Source organism: Wolffia australiana, chromosome 9, assembly GCF_029677425.1.
Source record: "Wolffia australiana isolate 7733 chromosome 9, ASM2967742v1".
Lineage (NCBI taxonomy): Eukaryota > Viridiplantae > Streptophyta > Magnoliopsida > Alismatales > Araceae > Wolffia > Wolffia australiana.
In genome coordinates this window covers 16,792,454-16,809,973 of record NC_135843.1, presented here as the reverse complement: position 1 = coordinate 16,809,973, position 17,520 = coordinate 16,792,454, and the positions used below count along the sequence as shown (strand labels likewise).

At 42.4% G+C, this 17,520-nt stretch overlaps 2 protein-coding genes across 2 annotated transcripts; one reads left to right on the top strand and one right to left on the bottom strand.

Annotated features, from left to right (window-relative positions):
• The first annotated feature begins 5,101 nt into the window (after positions 1-5,101).
• Positions 5,102-8,692, top strand: LOC144707483 (uncharacterized). The gene is made up of 2 exons (XM_078580609.1): positions 5,102-5,485; positions 8,472-8,692. Exons 1-2 carry the CDS (start codon positions 5,141-5,143, stop codon positions 8,619-8,621), a joined length of 495 nt encoding a protein of 164 aa, XP_078436735.1. The 5' UTR covers positions 5,102-5,140; the 3' UTR covers positions 8,622-8,692.
• A 1,733-nt stretch (positions 8,693-10,425) lies between these two features.
• Positions 10,426-16,866, bottom strand: DDL (SMAD/FHA domain-containing protein). Its single transcript, XM_078580608.1, has 11 exons — positions 16,785-16,866; positions 15,700-16,189; positions 15,429-15,460; positions 15,221-15,284; positions 14,886-14,943; positions 13,668-13,760; positions 12,502-12,616; positions 11,123-11,170; positions 11,003-11,048; positions 10,674-10,744; positions 10,426-10,597 (listed from the first exon to the last, which is right to left on the bottom strand). Exons 2-11 carry the CDS (start codon positions 16,171-16,173, stop codon positions 10,558-10,560), a joined length of 1,041 nt encoding a protein of 346 aa, XP_078436734.1. The 5' UTR covers positions 16,174-16,189; positions 16,785-16,866; the 3' UTR covers positions 10,426-10,557.
• Positions 16,867-17,520: the final 654 nt, after the last annotated feature.

Below are 17,520 nucleotides of genomic sequence, written 5' to 3'. Positions count from 1 at the left end.
CGGATTCATAGAGGTTAGTATCCCGAAGATTTCCTTTATGTCTGGAGGTCTAGATAACATGTTATTTTCCTCTAGCAGTATTTCATTTGGAATCACTTCTAATAGATCTTGGTCACTGTGTAAGGGCTCCGAAAGTGAGCAATGCTTTATAGAAGTCTATAGCACCCATTTCTAATTTCTTCTGATCATGCTCAAACTGCTCTCTAATATTTGAGTAGTGGTCTCTTCTTTTGCGTGCATTGATAATGGAATGAAAATACTTTGTATTCTGATCACCTTCTTTCAACCAACGTTGATTTGCTTTTTGTTTCAAAAACATCTCAAATTGTTGCTCCCTAAGTTCAAGTTCCTTTTTAAATTGTGTCCATATTTTGTATTTTTGTTCATCCCAGTAATTTTGTCAATCAAGTTCCAAGTTGTCTATATGAGTTTGAACTTTTCTTTTTCTGTACAAATATTTCCAAAAATTTCTTTATTCCAAGACCGCAGAATTTGTTTTAATGCTTTTAATTTCATGCTTAGATTTATCATAGGATCTGTGTGCCCTACCTTCTCCCAATTGTTTCTAATGAGTTCAAGGAATTTAGGGTGTTTGGTCCACATGGCTTGAAAACGAAAAGGGGTTTTCCAAATTTGGGAGGTAAGTGGATTGAAGCTGAGTAGGATGGGAGAGTGATCTGATAGTCGTTTGGAAAGATATTTGATCTCGTAAGGCGGTAAAGTCAGTGTGTGTTCATTCATTAATATCCTGTCCAGCCGTTCATAAATTTGATGACTACCTTGACATCCATTGCACCAGGAAAATGAATTTCCTTCACGTCGGGTTCAAATTGTGCAAGCCGCATAATAGAGCGGGAATGAGAGAGAGAAAGATGGAAAGGGAGAGAGAAATGGGGAAAGCGAGATGAAAAAAGAGACATAGAGAGAGAAATATATAACGGTTAGGGAAGGACACGGTCTGACCGAACTGGACCGAACCGGACCATCAATCAGCCTTTTTAGGGCTGACCAAACCTTCCGGTCCCCACATCGAACCGAACCGAAGACCGACCGTTACCCTGTCTCTCTCTTACATTCCCCCCCCCCTCTCTCTCTATTCTTTCTCCCGTTCTCTCTCCCTCTCTCTCTTTCGTCCTCTCTCCCTCTCTCTGGCTCGTTCTCTCGCTCTCTGTCGTCCTCTTTCTCTATGGCCTGCGTGTTCTCTCTCCCTCTCTCTCTCTCTCTCTCTCTCTCTCTCTTGTTCTCTCGTTGTTTCTCCCTCTCTCCTGCTCGTTCTCTCTCACTCTCTCCCATTCGTTCCCTCTCCCTCTCTTTCTCTCCCACTCTTCCGGTCTCACTCTCCCTCTCGTTCGCTCTCCCTCCCTCCCTCCCCCTCTTTCGCCCTCTGTCCCGTTCTCACTCTCTCCCTCTCGTTTTTTTTCCCTCTATCCGTCTCCCTATCTCATTCTCTCCCGCTCTCCTTCCTCTCTTCCTCACTCTTTCACCCTCTCTTCCTCTCTCTCTCCCTACCTCCCTCTCTCTCTCTCTCTCCCCCTCTCCCCCTCTCCCTGCCAATCTTTCTCTCTCGTTCGCTCTCCATCCCTCGCTCCCTCTTTCCATTGCTCCCGTTCTCATTCTCTTCCACTCATTTTCTTTCCCTCTATCTGTCTCCCTATCTCATTCTCTCCCTCTATTTCTCTCCCCTCTCTCCCGCTCTCCTTCCTCTCTTCCTCACTCTTTCACCCGCTCTTCCTCTCTCTCTCTCTCCCTCTCTCTCTCTCTCCCCCTCTCCCTGATGATATTTCTCTCTCGTTCGCTCTCCACCCCTCGCTCCCTCTTTCCATTGCTCCCGTTCTCATTCTCTTCCACTCATTTTCTTTCCATCTATCCCTCTCTCTATTGAAGAGAAGCGAACCTCTTGTGTAGCAACAAGAATGGGGGTAGAGGAGAAGGAGAAGAGGAGAAGAGGAGACACAGTGTAGTCGAAATCTTTGTAAATCCATAAAACTTGTTGTTAACAATGGGTTTCTATTTATATTTTAAGATAATAGTCGTTATGTAGTTTGTTTCTATGTTTAATCATAGCCGTTATAACAAATTATAACGGCTATAATGAAAACAGTCCTGGCCGTTGATCCTAACAGCTATATTTCATCCTAACGGCTATATTTGATCCTAACAACTATATTTCATCCTATCTATGTTTTGACCTATATTTCATCTTAGTCACTATTTCTCTAACGAGGATAGGGGTACGTGGCTTTATTTACTAGGATAGTTGTTATATTGATTCCTATTGGTTCATACCTGGTCATCCAACGCTTTTAACTTGGCTTGAACTGGGCTAGGAGTGTGAACGGAGTTAGAAACTCCGTTATTATCTATCTCTTTCTCTCCTCCTCTCTCTTACCTTCTCTCCCGATCTCCCTCTCCTCATTTCTCTATCTCGTTCTCTCCCTCTCCCTCTCACAATCTCTTCCGCTCTCCCTCTCTCTCACCCTCTCTCCCGATCTCCATCATCACCTCTCTCTATCTTGTTCTCTCCCTCTCTCTCACCCCGCTCTCCCTCTTCTCATGTCTCCCTCTCTCTCAAAGTCCCTCTCTCCCTCTCTCTCACGCCCTCTGTTCCTCCCTCTCTCTCAAGGCCATCTCTCTCACGCCCTCTCTTCCTCTCTCCCTCTCTCTCACACCCTCTCTCCTGCTCTCTCTTTCCTCCCTCTCTCTCAAGGCCATCTCTCTCACGCCCTCTCTTCCTCTCTCCCTCTCTCTCACACCCTCTCTCCTGCTCTCTCTTTCCTCCCTCTCTCTCAAGGCCATCTCTCTCACGCCCTCTCTTCCTCTCTCCCTCTCTCTCACACCCTCTCTCCTGCTCTCCCTCTCCTCCTCTCTCTCTTGCCCTCTCTCCCTCTCTCTCTCAAACTCTCTCCCGCTCTCTGTCACCCCCTTTCTCTCCCTCTCTCTGTCAACCTCTCTCCTGCTCTTACTCTCCGCCTCTCTCCCTCTAGCCCTCTCTCTCGCTTGCCCTCTCTTTTGCTCTCCCTCTCTCATTCTCTCTCACACTCTCTCTCCCTCCCGCAATCTCTTCCAGTGAACTCCCTCCCTCTCGCCTGCTCCCTCTCCCTCTCCGGCTCTCCCCTCTCGTTCGCCCTCTTTCCATCTCTCACTCTCTTTCTCTTTCTCTCCTGTACTCTCCTTCTTACCTGATGGCGAGGGCGCCAACGCATCGACATTGGATGTGTCACCATCGTCAACCGAAGTCAACGCCGCCGCTACGGACACGCCGCCACCATCATCGGACGAAGTCAACACACCGGCATCACGCACGTCTCCACACACGCATGCCCCTTCACGCATCATGACACGTCGCCAATGGCAGATCAACAACTGCCCCTTGACGTGACACGAAGCGCGTCTCTCGTCTTTAATTTATCGTCTTTAATTTTTCATCGTTAAGTTGTATTTTCTCTTTCCACCAAGGTCTATATGTATAGGCCATTGTTTCAAGAAACAGTTAGGCAAGTTTATTTCAAGAATTGAGTTATCTTTCTCTTCTTGGAGTACTTGCCCCAACCCTAGCCTCCCCTTCTCCTCCAATCGCCGCCGTTGTCGTCACCCTCCTTGATGCCGCCGGTTACCACCCACCCTCCTTTCTCTCTCCCTTTCCTTCTCTCTTTCTTCCACTCTCTCTCTCTCTCTCTCCCGCCAGCACTTCTGGCGCCCACGCACGCCGTGCGCCAGCCGCCAGCCCGCGCCGCGCACGCCGCGCGCCAGCCCCAATGCTCGCCGCGCTCGCGGCCGCCCACGCACGCTGCGCGCCGGCCCCAGAGCTCGCGGCCGCCCGCGCACGCGCCGCGCCGAACCCCAGCGCTCGGTGCCCTCGCGGCTGCCCGAGTACGCCGTGCACCGGCCCCCAGCGCTCGCCGCGTACGCGGTCGCCCACGCACGTAGCGCTTGTGTCGTCGACGACGCCGTCCAACGCTTCAAGTCGCGCGCTCCGCGCGCTCCGTGCGCTCCCCACACCCTACGCGCACTTCGTGCGCGCGGGTATTTGCCTACACCTGAATCTCCGACAACGACACTACTCAATACCAGGGCCATTCAACGCCCGGAACGCCCAGATATTTCCGTCCGGTGGGCCATACAACGCCCGGATCGCCCAGTCTCGTCACAACCAGAATTCCTCGCGGCCTCTTCACGCACTCCAGTGCCGAGGTACGCCTGAACTCTTTGGTGTCGACGTGTTCTTCGTCCAGTATTAGAATCCTCCACTGCCGACAGATTTGATTTGATTTGGAATTCCCTAAAATTCTCTCAATCGTGAGATTTCCTCGTGATGTGAATTTGTGTATTGATTTTGGTGCTTCGGCATCGTCACGGTGGTTGGAGACAGTTCTCCCGCCCTCGACGAGGAACGCGGTTGCACCACCAGTATTTCATCAGTTTTAAGTTCCGAATTCGATCGCGTGAATTTCTGTGATCTGTTTATCCATCCATTCCCAAACCCGTCTAGCACCTCTACCCGTCATCCTCGTTTCCCATCTTCCCCAGTTGTCCTGCATCATTACCTGCTCCCTCTCTATCTCTCCCTCTCTCTAGCTCTCTCACTCTCTTTCTATGGTATTCTCTCTGCCTTTGCACTATCTCAGTGTCGCTCTCTCCCTCTTTCATTCTCACCCCCTTTCACTATCATCCTCTCACTCTCTCATTATTCAACACTCCTTCAGCACTACAGGTGACATTAGATGCTGAAATGACCAAGCTGACATAAGATGCTGAGATGACCAAGTCAACTTAACGTGGACTAGTCAACATGACCGACCGAAGACCGGACCGAACTTTAGGTCTAGGTTTAGGTTTTCGGTAAAACCGGACCGAGACCGTGTCCTTCCCTATATCTATCTATCTATCTATCTATCTATCTATCTATCTATCTATCTATCTATCTATCTATCTATCTATCTATCTATCTATCTATCTATCTATTTTTCTGTCTATCTATCTATCTAATCTATCTATCTATCTATCTATCTATCTATCTATCTATCTATCTATCTATCTATCTATCTATCTATCTATCTAATTTATCCCAGTCAACCCCTCCATACATATATACATACACCTCTATCTAAAGTCAATTCCAGGAGCTCGGAGCAGGCTGGCTATGGCGGAGGAAGGCTCGTGGACGAAGGCCGTAGACCGCTGGCTGCTCCTCCCCTTCTTCCTCCTTCTGGCCATGGCGGTTCCCCTCGTCGACGCGCAGTCCTGTCTTCCTTCTCGCCTCTTCCCCGCCCCTCTCCTTCGTCTCCGCCGCGGCTACGCCCTCCTCTTCGACGACTACCTCCTCCTCCACCACCCCCCTCCCCCCTTCTTCCTCCCCCTCGTCTGGATCGAGCTCCTCGCGATCTGGCCCCTCTCCCTCGCCTCCGCATACGCCATCGCCCGCGGTGGCCGCCCCTGGCTGCCCCCCGTCTGCCTAGCCACCGGTGCCTCCGTCGCCACCTCCATGGTCAGTCCGTCCTCCTCTGAAACCTTCGCTCTGACGATCGAATTAGGGTTTTTGCGGGATTTTTGGTGGTTTGCGACTGTGATTCGAACGGGTTTTTGCCGGATTTTGGGTGTTTTGCGACTGTGATTCGAATTGGGTTTTCGCATTGAGGTTTTGGGTTCTAATTCGTTGATTCATACCATTATTAGTGTTTGTGATTATTAGTGTGCTCCGAAACCTTCTCTCCGAAGATCGAATTAGGGTTTTTGCCGGTTTTTTGTTGGTTTGCGACTGTGATTCGAACTGGGTTTTCGGATTGAGGCTTTGGGTTCTAATTCGTTGATTCCTACCGTTATTAGTGTTCATGATCATGTTGGAGAGTTTGGGCTTTATTAAGAGAAATGTTTGCGAATTAACTAAAAACTAGGTTTGGATTTTGCCCGATTTTTCTGGCTTGAGACTAAGCTTGGAACTAGGATTTTGCTGGTCTGGAGCTTGATGTTTTGATTTCTGGTTTATTGATTCCTATCACTATTAGTGTTCATGATCCTGTTGGAGAGTTTGGGCTTTGTCAGGAGAAATGTTTGCGAATTTTCTAAGAACTAGGTTTGGATTTTGAAGGTTTTTGCTGGTTTGCGACTGTGATTCGAACTGGGTTTTTGCTGGTTTGGAGATTGAGGTTTTGTGATTTAGTTAATTGATTCCTAGAACTGATAGTAATGATGATCATTTTGGAGAGTTGGGGCTTTGTTAAGAGAAATGGTTGGAAATAGGATTGTATTTTGCCGGATTTTACTGGTTTGTGACTGTGATTCGAACTGGGTTTTTGCTGTTTTGGTGATTGAGGTTTTAAGTTCTGGTTTATTGATTTTCTTATCATTATTAGTGTTGATGATCATGTTGGAGAGTTGGGGCTTTGTTAAGAGAAATGGTTGGAACTAGGATTGGATTTTGCCGGAACTTGCTGGTTTGAGACTATGATTCGAACTGGGTTTTTGCTGGTTTGGTGATTGAGGTTTTGAGTCCTGGTTTGTCGATTCATATCACTGTTAGTGTTCATTATCATGTTGGAGAGTTTGGGCTTTGTCGAGAGAAAGGTTTCAGAGTATTCTGGGATCTAGGTTTGGATTTTGCCGAATTTTGCTGGAACTAGGTTTGGAGATTGAGGATTCAAGATTCAATTGAATGATTCTTATCGCGATTAGTGTTGATGATCATATTGGAGAGTTAGGGCTTTGTTAGGAGAAAGGTTTGGAGATTGATATTTGAGGTTTAGTCTTTTTCAAAAAAAAAATTGATATTTGAGGTTTAGTCTATTGACTCCTACCATTATTAGTGGGGATGATCATACTGGAGACTTAGGGCTCTGTCAAGAGAAAGGTTTGAGACTTAAATGAGAACTAGGTTTGGAGATTCATGTTTTTGAGATTCAGTTTAGTGATTCCTTTTGTTTTTGAAATTACAATTTAATGATTCCTATCTAATCATTGTTGATGATCATACTGGAGAGTTGGGATTTGTTAAACAAAATGTTTGCGACTAAAATGAGAACTAGGTTGGGAGATTTATGAGATTCAGTTTCTATCACATTCATTGGTGATGATCATACTGGAGAGTCAGGGTTTTGTTAAGAGAAATGTGTGGGAGTTCACTGAGAACTAGGTTTTGAAGATTTATGTTTTGAGGTTCAATCTAATGATTCCTATATTGATTACTGTTGATGATTATATTGGAGAGTTTGGGCTTTGCTAAGTGAAAGGCTTGAGAGTATACTAAGAACTGGATTTGGAGATTGATGTTTTGAGTTCTGGTTTACTGATTCCTGTCATTGTTAGTGTGGATGATCATATTGGAGAGTTTGGGCTTTGTTAAAAGAAATGTTTGAGACTAACTTTTTTTTTTTTTGGAAAAATTTGAGACTAAACTGATTATTATGTTTGGAGACTGATATTTGAGATTAAGTTTCATGATTCCTACCATGATTATTGTTGATGATCATATTGGAGAGTTAGGGCTTTATTATCAGAAGGTTTTGAGAGTATAGTTAGAACTTTGAGGTTTAGTTTAATGTTTTCTATCATGATTATGGTTGATCTTATTGGAGAATTACTGTTTGTAAATAGAAAGGTTGGTGACTAAACTGATAACTTACACATGCATGGCTTAATCTTTGAGACAAACTGATAACTAGGTTTGGAAATTGATCTTTGGGGTTTAGTTTATTGTTTTCTATCATGATTATGGTTGATGATCCCATTGGAGAGTTACTTGTTAAGAGAAAGGTTAGTGGCTAATCTGATAAATAAGTTTGGAAATTTGATCTTTGAGGTTTAATTTAATGATTTCTATCATGATTATGGTTGATGATCTTATTGGAGAGCTACTACTTGTTAAGAGAAAGGTTAGTGGCAAAACTGTAAGTTTGGAAGTTGATCTTTGAGGTTTAGTTTAATGATTCCTAGCATGATTAGTGGTGATTATATTGCAGAATTAGGGATTTGTTAAGAGAAAGGTTTGAGGCTATATTTAGAATAAGGTTTGTATATTTATTTTTTGAGATTCGGTTCAATGATTCCCCTAAGTATTAGTGTTAACAAATCCCTAATTCTGCAATATGATCATCACCACTAATACCCCTAAGTATTATTGTTGATGATCATATTAGATAGAGAGTTACTGGAATTCAATTTCTCTCCCGTCAATATACTATTAAATTCGGATTCGTCACTGTTTTCGGGTGATCTTCCCTCTTTTCATTGAAAAAGAAATACCAGAGACAAATCTGTTCATCGCTAGATTCCACTCAAGGAGCTGAAATCTTGGCAGTTTTGAAATCCAATTAGACTCCAATTGCCGCAAAAAATCCTCAAAATCTAGACAGAAACTCAATTATTCGCCACCGAGTGATTTGAGTTGAGCATCTCAAAATCATGAAATTTTGAGATTTCAATTTAATTTCTACAGTTCCTTATCTTGGATTCATCATCTCGTCCCGCCTTCGTCGCAGGCGGCAATCTTGGGGGAGATTATCGGATCCGGCAGAGGATCAAATAAACTCCTGCTGGTTTACGCGCCGTTCGCCGTCTTCGCCGTCGTCTTAATCCTTCGAGGGCTCTTCCCTTGCCCTTCTTCTCCCACCAAGAAGAAGGCCATGTAAATCTCTTCCCTCACACTTTCCCTATTCTTTGAGGAACTTTCAAAGTTTTATTCTGATCTTCACTCTCCAAACCTTGTTTAGAATTTTCACTTGTTTAAAATATTCTGTGCAAACTATACCAGTTTGTTCAGATATTCATTCGGGCAACATTTTTGGTGATTCTAAGTAGAATCTTCTGATCTTTTATAAAATTTTCTGGCCTCCATCTATGGCTTGTGTATTTTTTCCTTATAATTTGGTAGCTTTTCACCACGTGGAAGGTTTTTTTTTTCTGAAAGGAAAAATACCCTATCAGATATATTTATCTAGAGAGAGAGAGGACAAATAAAGATAACACCAAACGTGCAATTACTTGATAATCAGATCCTAAAACGGTCTTACAAGTTACTTAATGATAACACTCAGTATAAAGATAACCCTAGAATAGAGCGATAACTCTATGCTGGGAAGGGGCAACTTTTGAATATGCAAGTTTTAAATATGTTCTTCATTCAAAACTTGCAAAAAATACTATGACTTTTGTAGAATTATCAGTTCTTCGATTGAATCCTGCCTAATTTATATGGTGCTCATCCAAATCTTGTTTTCAGATCATAATCCATAATGTTTTTAGTTAACAGTTCCATCACATCGCCATGTGAAATCTGAGATCTTCTTTCAAAACTGGCAAAAACTTTTCAAACCTTGCCACAATGTTTTGTTTTTCAATCTTTGCTCAGAAGTCAGAACTAACACTGCTTGCCAGTTCTTTTGTGCAAAATCTGTCAATTACTTCAGATCTTCATTCAGCCATCAATTAAGAAATCTTAATGTTTAAAAAGTTGTGAGGATCATCATTTTTTTTTGAACAATCATACAACTTCAGATCTCCAGCTCTTAACTTTCTGGCCATCGTCCCAATTGTTTATATATTTTATGATAATCAGATGTCTTCCAAAGTTTTTGAAATCATCAGAGAATTCCAACAATTCTCCTGATCTTGGCGCAAAATCAGTCTGTTTTCAGAACTTCATCAAAATGTGCAATTACATTGCTTAAATGTCAGTTTTGAACATCAAAGCTTCGATTGCTTCCCCAGATTCTAACGACCTTTTCAGTGATTTTGATTAGAAACTTGTGAAGAATCTTCAGAATCATCGGACAAGTTAGAAACACCAGATCTTCATCAAAATTCTCAAGCATCAAAATTTGCTTCAATTTTCCTAATCTTCAAGCAACGTTTTTAATACGATTTTCCGACGACTTTGGTCGAATTTCCAGATCTTAGTTCTAATCCTGCATAATTTGTATGCCCTTCATCCAATTTTTTTCTTCAGATGATAATCCATAATCATGTTTATTGATCAGACAACTTCCAAAGTTTTCTGAATCTTCTTGCAAAATCTGAGACATCAGACAAAACTTCCCAGGCCTTGGCACAATTCTTCGGTTTTTTTAGTCTTCACACAGAAGTTCATCGATCAGCTTCAATTGAAATTTCTGACTCTTCTTTTAGAGCTTCAGTGATGGGGTGGGCCCTTTTTCTTTAGATCGTCAAGCGAAACTTGACCAAGATATTCAGAATTTCTAAATCCTAGTTCAAATCAAGCCTAACTTTTTCTGGCTTACACCTTAATCTAAGCATATTTTGGTACATCAAACGACTGCCAGTGCAAGCCCACCGCCGGGGTATCGGTTTTCTTCAAGAAGAAAATAATTTGGTCATAACATCAGCCAAGGTTTTTGGTTTGTCCTTTCTAAATACGCATGTCTTGGTATAAAATACGTTCATTCTTGGAGTTTACTATCTTAAGGCGATATGAGAAAACGAGGGGAACACGGATCAGTCTAATATATTAAAGAAAATTAGAAACAAAAACAGTTTGTATCCGAGGGGAAGAAACGCCTAACCCGTTGACCCTGATCGTACTTCCCAAAATATTGACTTTTAAGCCGGTCACTTGACAGAATTTTCGTGCAAGAAGACGTATTCCCGGCTGCAAAAAGAAAATCTCAAGAATTTTAGAAACAAAAAATTAGAAAATCTGGTGTTTTGTAAATAAATTTCTATACCTGCTGTTTCCAAACTTAATTACATCCCTCTCGCGTAGTTCATAATATCTCTGGGGCTCAATCCGTTCATCCTGCACCACGATGTTGATAAACAGTCAAGTTATGACTTAGTTAAAAAGAGTCGTTCCAATTCAAAGCTAAAAAAATAAGCAAAAATTAGGATCGTAAATAAATACAGAAAGTAAGGCTCATTTTATAATGCATAAAAAAATATTTAAATTTATTACGAATAATGTATGAAGGAGGCGCAACAAGTAAAGTAAAAATACTGAATTAACCAAATCAATTGTTAAAAATATCAATAAAGAATATACAAAGAAGTAACCTACGTTGATGAAGGTTCCATTTGTGCTTCCAAGGTCCATCAAGTAAGGCCTAACCAGGAGAGGATGGCTGGGGTCAGCGCTCAAAGTCAACTATCAACGGTCAGTGAAATCCCAGTCACATACCTTATGGCCTTTGCCATCATTCCGTCGGCACGCTCTGTCTCAATGAGCCTGCAACAGCAATAAAAAATGTAGAAATTAAAAAATTAGTATCATAGACGAGGATGGTTGTGTGGTTTAGGGTGGATGTGGGCAAATTTTTTACCGCCCCAAACCCCTTGGGCAGTGAGGGAGGCGGTTCCGGGGTGGATATCCGAATAACGCACTACTCAAAACTACCCGAGAGAGTCGAGAAACAAGAGATGACAATGACTTGAGAAACAAGAGAAAGATGAGCAATGAGAAAGAGAGTGAAAGAGTTAAGATAGATGAGCAATGCAAAATCGAAAGAGACGTTAATTGAGAGAGAGAGAGAGAGTTAAGATCGATGAGCAATGTGAGAGAGCAAGAGACGATAATTGAGAGAGAGATACAAGAGAGATGAGCAATGTGAGACAGAAAGAAACGAGAATTGAGAGAGGGAGAGAGATGATAAATGGAAGATAGAAAGAAACGAGAATTGAGAAAGATAAGAAAGAGATAAGCAATGTAAGAGAGAAAGAGAGATAAGAGAGGATGAGTAACTGGAGAAGAGAGAGAGAGAGAGAGAGAGAGAGAGGTATATGAGAACCAAGAGAGAGAGGGATATCAGAACCAAGAGAGAAAGAGAGATGGGCAACGAGAGAGAGAGAGAGAGGAATATCAGAATCAAGAGAGAAAGAAAGATGGGCAACGAGAGAGAGAGAGAGAGGGATATGAGAATGAGAATCAAGAGAGAAAGACAGATGGGCAACGAGAGAGAGAGAGAGAGAGAGAGGGATATGAGAATGAGAATCAAGAGAGAAAGACAGATGGGCAACGAGAGAGAGCGAGAGAGGGATATGAGAATGAGAAACAAGAGAGAAAGACAGATGGCAACGAGAGAGAGAGAGAGGGATATGAGAATGAGAATCAAGAGAAAGACAGATGGGCAACGAGAGAGAGAGAGAGAGAGGGATATGAGAATGAGAATCAAGAGAGAAAGACAGATGGGCAACGAGAGAGAGAGAGGAGAGAGGGATATGAGAATGAGAATCAAGAGAGAAAGACAGATGGGCAACGAGAGAGAGAGAGAGAGGGATATGAGAATGAGAATCAAGAGAGAAAGAGAAATGGGCAATGAGAGAGAGAGAGAGGGATATGAGAATGAGAATCAAGAGAGAAAGAGAGAGAGAGGGATATGAGAATGAGAATCAAGAGAGAAAGAGAGAGAGAGGGATATGAGAGTCAAGAGAGAAAGAGAGATAGGCAACGAGAGAGAGAGAGAGAGAGAGAGGGATATGAGAATCAAGAGAGAGAGAGAGAGATGAGCATCCCTACAGTGATATGAAATGAAGAGGAATGTTGCTCGCTGTTAAACTTACCTAAACTGAAGAACGGCATGCTGCTTGCTGCAGGAGGGGTGGTCGGTGGGCACGTCGGCAACCCTCCTCTCACGGCCGAAAAGATAGCAGCTTTGCCGGTGCACATAGAGAGGCTCTGCTCATTCAAAACATAAATATAAAAAAATCAGGTATAACATCAGATTATAAAAAAATGGGACACGAGTTTAAATTTCTCCTACATAACTTAGATGAAACTTAATTTGATTCGGATCATCCATAAATTGAAACTTTAATTCTAAAGAACGTACAGGGCCTTTGATTGTAATGATGATGAATAATAATGTTGATACATTCTTTACATAATCCTGCCGAAGAAGGCAAAGAGCAAGGCAAGTCAGCCACAGGCACACACGTCCAAAGTAACAAACGTGTAAAACTTACAAATAAAAAAGGAGTTCTACCTATTGGAACTCTCGTCCTGTCGATTGCTAGATCTGAGTTGGCTACGAACTTTCCGTCTCTTGGCAACAATTCACAGAATCGACTTTATCCATACAAGAATATGAATCCGCTCCTCAAGTATACGTTTCTTTTTATTTCAGTTGGATGATCCATAAAATTGGTAAATTAGTTTCAAGAGCCTGGAGAGGATCAGATTATTCAAAGATAAATAAAGCCAGAGATTGAAGGAGACACAACGTTTACTTTCTCTTACATAGGCTGGATGAAAAACTAATTTCTCTTCCATGTTTCATTGTTCCATGTTGTTTTTCATCGATCATCATGGATGGGATCGCCACGGATTATTGAATAGAAGAATTGGCGGGGACCGTCATGGAGGATTTCATCAGAAAAGTTTCACATCACTAAACTGATTCCACAGGTTCAGAGATGAGCTATTCTTTCAGGGATATGCGTTTATGAGATGAGCTATTCTTTGCTACGGGTGTGGTGATAACACGAGTAAATCTCTCAGGGAAATGGGCTTAAATTGTGAACCAAAGATTGTGGGAAATCACTTAAAAACAGTACTTGCAAAGTAGATTAAAAATCCTCCCCATTTAAGTTTTCCATGGTGAACAGCCCATGGATGACTAAAGTGAATGTAAATCAAGATGGATGATCACCATGGATCAAGCATAATGATTCACAGCTAGGGCTTTAGCATGAGATATTGCGCAAATAATAGGTCAAAGTGTTAGTACCATTGAGGGCTTCGCCACCCTTGAAAACATAAAGCCGCCACCTTACGTCCGGTTTACGAGCATCCGCTGGCTCGGTGAATAACAATGTTACACCTGCATTTAAAAAGAAATATATTTTAGAATAAAAGATTATGAGAAAATAGCATCGCCAAACTAATGCATGCCATGGGTAGATAATATTCAAACCAAAGGTTGCCCCTAATGGCATAGAATTCTCTCATAATTAGATGGGTTCTATCTTTCATAAAAAAATCAGATGGGTTATATCCAGAAGATGGACCACTGTTTCACTTGAAGAAAGAATGAAAATACCAGTCCGAACAATAAAAATAAAATATTTATCTAAACAAACATTAGTGCAAACTGAATAAAACTTCTCATCAGTTGACGAATTCAGGCCATATAGATAATGTCTACCAATATCAAAACACGTTAGATCATAAATCAAGACTTTAGTAGAGTTTTAAGCTCTACAGAGGCTCATTTAGTTCATATCCATATCCACGACTAAAATAATTCTTAACAAAAGGACTTTTATATTATCGTTGAAAAGTCAAAAACTTTTTTTTGAACAATTGAAAATTTTAAAGCTTATTTTATGATAAACATAATATTCAAAGTCGGGCAATTGAGAAAGAGAGAATATGCAAGAGACGTAATGGAGAGACCCGAGCTGAAAGAGAGACAGTCCCATTGGGAAGGCCATTAAGAACAAGAGACCATCCCTAGAAGGGTACGGGCACCGATCCAGGCCTGCAATGCCGATGTATCAACTGTATTCTGCATCTCGTCCTCAATCTATCAATCTGTAGTTCTTTCTTTCATCAAGAATCTCCGTCTTTGATAGATTCCTCCTGTTAATTGGAGTTTGTTTATTCCACTCTATTATTTATTCCCGATGGGTTTCGAAAGATAACAAAATAAAATTATACTTTCTTTTATCATAAAAACACGTGCTTTACACATTTACATAATTGCACTCTCCACTTTTTTCAATACTTTCTTTTGAAGAATTGACAGTACATGGAAGATAATTCCAGAAATACTATACTCCGTAACCAAGTTTCATGCATTCAACAAATAATGAAATATATATAAATGTTGTCAAAGATTAGAGGAAAAATTAAAAGTCTCGAAAATAGAATACAAGAACAAATGAGATGATGATAATTCTGAAAATGAAAACTGCGCGGCTCCCCCAACTCAGTTTGTCCTCACCTCGTACTCGATTTGTCTCCTCAGCCAGCTTTCCAGAGAGCTCAAAGGAGGGCTTTTGCTGAAGGGCACAAAACGCCTTAGAATTTCCTCTCACAGTAAGGAGCACTTAAACAGGGAATACCAAAATAATTCTAAGAAATATTTATCAAATGTAGGATAAAAGAGGGAATATGACTAATGCCACAGTATTGAGAAACTAGATGATAAAGAAAATTAATAGCGTCGAAAAACTGACATAAAGTACCAAAAATCAACTTTGTAACTGAGACTTTTCAATTCCAGAAAAATCCTAACAAGCCTTTTATTAAAAGAGTGCTCATGAACCCCTATAATACCTTCTGTTTCTCCACTAACGCCTCCTCTGCAGCTTGCATTTTCGCTATGGAATCCTCACTTTCCCTGCTCAAATGGCATATTGTCCATCAAATGTCCAAAAAAAAATACCGCTGATTATCATGCGCAACATTAGGGTAACATGATTTATTTTTTTAAGTCGAGATTAAGTTCCAGAAACAGTAATTTTCATCTGAATAATGAGCTTACCGATGCTCCTCATGCCCTCGTGTTCTTGCCACCTGTGACCCAGGAAGTACGAAAACTAATTAGTGGAGACATAAAATTCACACAAATAGTCCCTATTCAGAAAGTTGCCAGAAATTGGTTGAACCGTTTCTCAAATGAACAAATGGAAATGCAATGTGGTTTCGATTCCAATGCTACCTTCAGAATGTGCCTAATAAGTCATTATTTTTTTACTTTCTATAATTGAAGAAAGAAATTCAGATCGAAAGACAACAGAGAAGAATTCCGAGACCTCATCACGATCCATTGATCTGGAAGCCCAAGAGGGGGACTTTGATCGACGCTTGCTCCTCCGGCGCGGTTCTTCGGGGGAGATTGAACGACTTTTGAAAGATCTTCTGTCGTTTGAATGGGGTCTGTTGTCCTCTCCTCTGTCCCTGTTTCTCCTTCTCTCCTCCCTGGAGACTTCCCTTTCTTCTTCACCACTCTCTACCAAAGCTCGCCTCAGCCGCTTGCTACGGGGAGAAGGCGAACGAGAAGCAGCTTTTCTCTGAGCTTCTCCACGAGGAAGGCGATTGCGTTCTCTTTGGGGCGATCTGGACCGTCGATTTCTTGGTGAGCGATTGTGATGCTGTGGAATCTTCTCTCTAGATGGGGAGGAGTAGCTCCTGATAGATGATTTCCTCTCTGGAGAGCTCTTGCGATCTTTCCGGACGGGTGATCTCGACCGCCGATCGGGCGAGCCTCGGCGACCAGCCGGCCCCATCCGAATTCTACAACTCCTAAAATTTCAAATTCATCGTCAATAATAACGGATTTGAGCTCGTAATCCGGAAGAAACATCCTTAATATGGAAGAAACTATGGCGAAATGTCGCAGCATAAGAAGAACAAGCCAATGAAGCACAGTCAAAAGACGACGCAAATGGAATCAATCACTTGCATTCTCCAACCCTGCGACTCTGGTGTGAATTGTGTGTTGGCATCAGTGAAGTATGTCATGATCAACTCAATGCGGTTGTCGTAATTAATCCATCGATAATATTTATAATCGTGAACGAGAAGCATAATTTTCTGTTTCTAGGAGACCTTGAACCGGATGAACTGTTTCAAACGGTCCCCGCGCAAATCCCGGCGTTCCAAAATTTTCAAAAGCATCGTCAAGAAAAACAAATTCAAGCACGAAATGCGGAGGAAATATCAATAATATGGAACAAAAGATGGCAAAAAGGAGACTACTACTCTTCAACCGTGCACTCATATCTGCAACATGCGAAGAACAACTAGGTTTTTCACGAAATAGCGACCTCAAGACCAAATTGAGATCTGAAAAGAACGGAGAGAAAAGATTAATATGTTGGAGACAAAGGTGAACTACCTCTTGAGCAAGAATTCGAAGCTGGAAGGAGACAGGAGAGATCGTCGATCTTCTACTCTGCTTCTTCGTCCATCAGCAACGACAAAACCCCATCGCGGTTCGTTTGAAGGGTATTTATACCTGTAAATTTACCAAAGATCGAGGAAAACTTAAAAGAGAAAATTATTTAAAAATAAAAGAGGAAAAGTGACGGAACGGGACGGTGCGGAATGAAACGGGACGGGACGAAATGTTACGGGCCAGAACGCAATGAACGGGACGGTACGGAATGAGACGGGACGGGACGCGATGAAGGGACGGTGCGGAATGAAACGGGACGGGGACGAAATGTAACGGGTCAGAACGCAATGAACGGGACGGTACGGAATGAGACGGGAAGGGACGAAATGTAACGGGCCGGAACGCGATGAACGGGACGGTGCGGAATGAAACGGAACAGGACGAAATGTAGCGGGCCGGAATGCAATGAACGGGACGGTACGGAATGAAACAGGCTGGAACGCAATGAAGGGACGGTACGGGACGAAATGTAACGGGTCAGAACGCAATGAACGGGACGGTACGGAATGAAATGAAACAGGACGAAATGTAATGGAACGGAACAGGATGGAACAGGATGGAACGAGATGGAACAAGGTGGTAGGGATAGACATTTGGGACCAGGGACCAGTCAGACCAGACCCAACTGGGACTATAGTTCCGGGACAAGCACGGGACGGGACGTGGGCGGTTCGGG

Excerpts from the sequence above, each read along its gene's own strand:
- LOC144707483 (XM_078580609.1), top strand. The coding sequence starts at position 5,141 with ATGGCGGAGGAAGGCTCGTGGACGAAGGCCGTAGACCGCTGGCTGCTC. Across the intron at positions 5,486-8,471 it reads CCTCCGTCGCCACCTCCATG|GCGGCAATCTTGGGGGAGAT; the intron begins GTCAGTCCGTCC and ends CCTTCGTCGCAG.
- DDL (XM_078580608.1), bottom strand. The coding sequence starts at position 16,173 with ATGGGGCCGGCTGGTCGCCGAGGCTCGCCCGATCGGCGGTCGAGATCA. Across the intron at positions 15,461-15,699 it reads GATCAATGGATCGTGATGAG|GTGGCAAGAACACGAGGGCA; the intron begins GTCTCGGAATTC and ends CCTGGGTCACAG. Across the intron at positions 10,598-10,673 it reads ATTAAGTTTGGAAACAGCAG|CCGGGAATACGTCTTCTTGC; the intron begins GTATAGAAATTT and ends TTCTTTTTGCAG.